The sequence below is a fragment of the Mustelus asterias genome, unplaced genomic scaffold (assembly GCF_964213995.1).
Source record: "Mustelus asterias unplaced genomic scaffold, sMusAst1.hap1.1 HAP1_SCAFFOLD_244, whole genome shotgun sequence".
NCBI classification, from domain to species: Eukaryota; Metazoa; Chordata; class Chondrichthyes; order Carcharhiniformes; family Triakidae; genus Mustelus; species Mustelus asterias.
In genome coordinates, this window is record NW_027590215.1 from 340,295 (window position 1) to 346,387 (window position 6,093).

Below are 6,093 nucleotides of genomic sequence, written 5' to 3' on the forward strand. Positions count from 1 at the left end.
GGGGTTGAGGTTTTGGGCCAATGTGGAATTCCGATCGAACAGGGGAACGCTCAGGCGGGATCAAGCTTCCAATTTTCCTTTAAGCTCTCAAACTGTGGACTCCTCAGTCCAAACATGGGCTTCACTGCATTCTTGCTGAGGGATTTAAATGTTGGAAACACCCCTGGTTTTTAATGGTCCTCTAGGCTTCTTGTTCCACAGCTGGTTCACAGCTCCTGGTCCCACAACTGGTGGCTTCCAAGCTAACTGCAGACTGTCCGCTGGAACCAGGTCATTGATTGGAAAGGACTCAAAAGGTTCCGGGGAAAAGGCAGGAGAATGGGATTGAGATTTATCAGCCATGATCGAATGGCACAGCAGATTCGATGGGCCGAATAGCCTAATTCTGCTCCTGTATCTTATGGTCTAATTCTAACCAAGGCTCCACCCTGAATCACATATCCCCATGGTAACAGAGACCAGGTGGAATATCTGACAGATATTTAGCTTCAAAACTAAACCTTTTTTCCTGAGGTCTGCATGAAGAATTCACCTGACAAAAACAGTACAATAATTGTCAGACCCAATGTCTCCAGCTAAAAGATCCAGCTGACCTTTTACAGTTCTTACCTCTCGAGTTTTGACTTCTTAAACCAACATGGGCCATGCTTTGTGACTGCGAATTCCCTGAGGGTGTTTTCATCAGATTCTCAATCCAGGTTTTCCATTTTTTAAAAGCAATTCTTGCAACTAATTCTTATTTCTAAAACATAGGAATTATGAAATTAGATTTTTGGAACAAAAACAGGAAAAAATGGAAGTGTATCACCTTCATAATATCCCGTTGAGAATATTACAATATACAACATGCTGCATATCTTAACAACAGCCATGATCTTATTGAATGGCGGAGCAGGCTCGAAGGGCCAAATGGCCTCCTCCTGTTCCTAAATCCACTGTTTTCCTGTGTTGATCTATCTTATAACCTGCAACAGACATAATAATCCCCCCATTGTCCACTTCACATTCACAAGTCCAGCTTGGTAACAGCACACTGCTGGGTTCCATGTCCAGGAATTCAGTCCACTGAAGATGGAAATTACTGCTTGCAGTCTTTTCTGAAAGTTTTCTTTTTACAATAATTATAGTCCAAAGTTCCTCCTGCAAAAGGAGAGTCTTCATTGCTGTTCATTTGTGAATTTTCAAGTTCTATTTTGAAAACGGTCTGTACAGAGTTCACATTTTGAAATTTATTTTCTTCCATGTTTGCAGTTCCTCCATTGTTTAAATCCAGAGAGAATATTCCACTCAATTCCACATTTAAACTGTCTTCTTCTAGCTCTGTTATAGCTGGAGCTTCATTTTTAATTTCATTTCCCAGACCCAAACATTCTGGATTCTCTTTTGGAGAGAGCAAGATCAAAATGGTTTCTGTTTGTGTCAACAACTCATTCCTTCATTGGTCAAAATTTTCTTTAGCCATTTTAAGAATGTTGTTAAAACGCATTTTATGTTCTAGCAAAACAGTCTGATGTTCCTGTTTCGATCATCTGGGACCTTGGGTTTCAGAAATCGAGGAATTGAGAACAAAAGCAAGGAAGTTACACTGATAGTTTCTAAAGCTCTGGTGAGGCCACAACAGGATACGGAGCCCAGTTCTGATCATTACACTTTAGGAAGGATGTGAGGGTCCTTGTGAAGGTGGAGAAGAGATTTATCAGAATGGTTCCAGGAATAAGGAAGATGACAAGAATGTGGAACTCACTACCACAGCGAGTGGTTGAGGTGAACAGCATGAATACATTGAAGGGGAAGCTAGATACAGACATGAGGGAGAGAGGAATAGAAGGATATGCTGATGGGGGGAGATGAAGAGGTGGAACATCAATACTGACACAGACCTATTGAGCCGATCGGCCTGGCCCTGTGCTGTAGACTCAATGGAACGTCAACCAAATGTATTTTAGATCTACCTAGAGATGTGGATCATTTAGAATCATAAAAGAACTCCGACAGTGCAGAAGGAGGCCATTTGGTCCATCGGGTTTGCACCGACTCTCTAAAAAGAGTATCCTACCCAAGCCCTCTCACCCATTTCTCCCTGTAACCCACACAACCTCAATATCTTTGGTGACTAAGGGACAATTTAGCATGGTTAATCCACCCAACCATCTTCGGACTGTGGGAGAAAATCTAGGCACCCAGAGGAAACCCACACAGATACGGGGAGAATGTGCAACTCCATACAGACAGTGACCCAAGGCCAGAATGGAACCCGGGTTTCCTGCCTCTGTGAGGTAGCAGCGCTAACCACTCTGCCATCACGCCACCCTGGTGGAAATGTGCTCTCCCTGGCTCAAATAACATCAGCCCACTTGAAGGAAAGCTGTGAGACCAGACAGTCAGCAGACAGAAGCCCTCTGAAGCTCCCACTTTACCAACTGTCAGTGTGAACATGGTTCAGTCCTGGATGTGATTAACAGCAGAATCCAACTCCTGTAATCACTTGTGAACTTGCTGGTGTCTCAGCAAGTGGGACGACCGTTTAAATCTATTCCAACACTCAGAGCAGCTGGTTTGTGAGCAGATTGGATAACTCAGTGAATTCCTTCCCACACTGAGAGCAGGTGAATGGTCTCTCCCCAGTGTGAACTCGCTGGTGTGCCAACAGGGTGGATGAATGACTGAAACCCTTCCCGCACACAGAGCAGGTGAAGGGTGTCTCCCCAGTGTGAACTCGCTGGTGTATTAGCAGTTGGGATGATGTTCTAAATCTCTTCACACAGTGAGAGCAGCTGAACGGTCTGTCCTCAGTGTGAATGCGCTGGTGGCCCATCAGAGTCTGAGAGCTTTTGAAGCTACGCCCACAGTCTGAGCATTTAAACGGTCTCTCATTCGTGTGAGTGACACGGTGTGTCTGCAGGGTGGATGAATGACTGAATCCCTTCCCACACACACAGCAAGGGAACGGCCTCTCTCCAGGGTGAACTCGCTGGTGCCTCCACAGGGTGGAACGATCACTGAATCCTTTCCCACTGTCTGAGCAGGTGAAAGGCCTCTCCCTGGTGTGAACTCGCTGATGTGTCAGCAGGCTGGATAACTGAGTGAATCCTTTCTCACACACAGAGCAGGTGAACGGCCTCTCCCCAGAGTGAACTCGCTGGTGTCTCAGCAGGGTGGTTGATATACTGAATCCCTTCCTACACACTGAGCAGATGAACGGCCTCTCCCCAGTACGAACTCGTCGATGTGTGTCCAGTGCAGATGAGCACTGGAATCCCTTCCCACAGTCCCCACACTTCCATGGTCTCTCCATGGTGCCAGTGTCCTTTTGATAATCAGTTGATTCCACATCCAAGTACAGAACACGTGTACAGTTTCTCCTCGCTGTGAATGGGGTGATTTGTTTCAGGCTGTGATACTGGTTAAAGCTCCCTTTCCCGATCCCTTTAGCCCCAAGAGCTATATCTAATTTCTTCTTGGAATCACACAATGTTTTGGCCTCAACTACTTTCTGTGGGAGTGAATTCCACACATTCACCACCCTCTGGGTGAAGAAATTTCTCCTCATAGCATCTGCAGTATAATGTGGATAAATGTGATGTTATCTACTTTGATAGCAATAATAGGAAGACAGTTTATCACCTGAATGGGTGTAAATTTGGAGAGGTGGATACTCAGCGAGACCATGGAATCCTCGTGCATCAGTCGCTGAAAGCCCGCAGGTTCAGCAGACAGTAAAGAAGGCAAATGGTATGTAGGCCTTCATAGCGAGAGGATTTGAGTATAGGGATAGGGATGTTTTGCTGCAATTGTACAGGGCGTTGTTGAGGCCATGCCTGGAGTATTGTGTGCAGTTCTGGTGTCCTTATCTGAGGAAGAATGTCCTTGCTATAGAGGGAGTGCAGCGAAGGTTTACCAGCTGATTCCTGGGAATGGCAGGTCTGTCATATGAGGAGAGACTAAGTCAGTTAGGATTGTATTCACTGAAGTTTAAAAGAATGAGAGGGAAATCTCATAGAAACTTATAAAATTCTAACAGGTTAGATTCAGAAAGAATGTTCCCAATGGTGGTGGAGTGTAGGTTAGGGGGATTGGCCATGTTAAATTGCTCCTTTATTGTCTAAAGGTATGCAGGTTAGGTGGATTGGCGATGCTAAATTGCCCTTTAGTATCAGGAACAGGAGTAGGTCCCAATCAGCCCCTTCTTCAGCCTGTTACACAGTAATAGGGGAGGGGGGGGGGGTACATTCAGCCCCTTCTCCAGCCTGTTACACAGTAATAGGGGGAGGCCACATTCAGCCCCTTCTCCAGCCCGTTACACAGTAATAGGGGGAGGCCACATTCAGCCCCTTCTCCAGCCTGTTACACAGTAATAGGGGGAGGCCACATTCAGCCCCTTCTCCAGTCTGTTACACAGGAACAGGAGGAGGCCCCATTCAGCCCCTTCTCCAGCCTGTTACACAGGAACAGGAGGAGGCCCCATTCAGCCCCTTCTCCAGCCTGTTACACAGGAACAGGAGGAGGCCCCATTCAGCCCCTTCTCCAGCCTGTTACACAGGAACAGGAGGAGGCCATTCAGCCCCTTCTCCAGCCTGTTACACAGGAACAGGAGGAGGCCCCATTCAGCCCCTTCTCCAGCCTGTTACACAGGAACAGGAGGAGGCCCTTCAGCCCCTTCTCCAGCCTGTTACACAGGAACAGGAGGAGGCCATTCAGCCCCTTCTCCAGCCTGTTACACAGGAACAGGAGGAGGCCCTTCAGCCCCTTCTCCAGCCTGTTACACAGGAACAGGAGGAGGCCATTCAGCCCCTTCTCCAGCCTGTTACACAGGAACAGGAGGAGGCCATTCAGTCCCTTCTCCGGCCTGTTTCCTGCATTCGGTGAGCTTGGAGTTGATTGTAACTAATTCCATACGCCACCTTCGCCCCACGTCCATGGATACCAATCTCTCCGTTGCAAGACTTAAGATTAATAATTGACCCAGCATCAGTTGCTCTTGTGCGTCCAAGCATTTCCCAATTTTTCTCCCGTTAGGTCTAGTTCGAACACTTAGGCTCTGTCCACGCCTGTCCAACCTTCGGTCACCAAATAGCAGAGATAACACCCTCTATCTAACCCTAATCAGTTCCCCTGAAGCTTGTAAACTTTAATCAACACTTACCCTTCTCCATTCCAGCGAATACAACCCCAGTTTCTGCAATCTCTCCTTTGCCCGTAAGAAATAGGAGCAGAGGCCATTCAGCCCTTCCAGCCTGCTGCCCCCTCGAATTAGCTCGTGGCCCATCTGAATGCTCGCTAACTCTACTTTCCTGCCTTCTCGCCGCAACCTTGAATTCCCCCGACCAATTAAGGGACAATTTAGCATGGCCAATCCCCCTAACCCACACATCTTTGGACACTAAGGGGCAGTTTAGCATCGCCAATCCACCTAAACTACACATCTTTGGACACGAAGGGACAATTTATTATGGCCAATCCCCTAACCCACACATCTTTGGACACGAAGGGACAATTTATCATGGCCAATCCCCTAACCCACACATCTTTAGACAGTAAGGGACAATTTAGCATGGCCAATCTACCTAACCTGCATATCTTTGGACACTAAGGGGCAATTTAGCATGGCCAATCCCCATAAGCTACACATCTTGGGGACTAAGGGGCAATTTACCATGGAGTATATTTCTTGCCCGGTGTAGATTCAGAACCATTGTCAGGAAAATGCTCATTTTTAAAAAATAATCTGACCATGTGGGGAAAATGGCAGCAGCCAATTTGCGAACAGCACCATCCAATAAAATGCCAATTTAACATTTTGGTGATATTTTTAACAATGTGTTTGCGGATGCGGGCATCAGTGGCCAGGCCCAGTGTTTATAGCCCATCCCTAACTGCCCCTCGAGATGGTGGTGGGAGAGCCACCCTTCTCGAACCCACTGCAGTCCCCGTGTGGTGTGGGTAACACCCACAGTGCCATGAGGGAGGGAGTGCCAGGATTTGAACCCCAGCCACATTGAAGGAACGGCTGATATATTTCCAAGTCGGGACAGTGAGTGGGGCTCAGAGGGGGAACTTGCAGGTGGGTGGTGTTCTCCATGTGTCTGCTACCTC

The 6,093-nt window shown here is 47.3% G+C and overlaps 1 protein-coding gene across 1 annotated transcript in view; it reads right to left on the reverse strand.

Annotated features, from left to right (window-relative positions):
• Nucleotides 1-2,542: 2,542 nt before the first annotated feature.
• Nucleotides 2,543-6,093, reverse strand: part of LOC144485911 (uncharacterized) — a 48,217-nt gene continuing 44,666 nt past the window's right edge. Inside the window, exon 3 of the mRNA XM_078203979.1 lies at nt 2,543-3,203. Coding sequence (XP_078060105.1) covers nt 2,543-3,203 — 661 coding nt within the window. The remainder of the gene's footprint in view (nt 3,204-6,093) is intronic.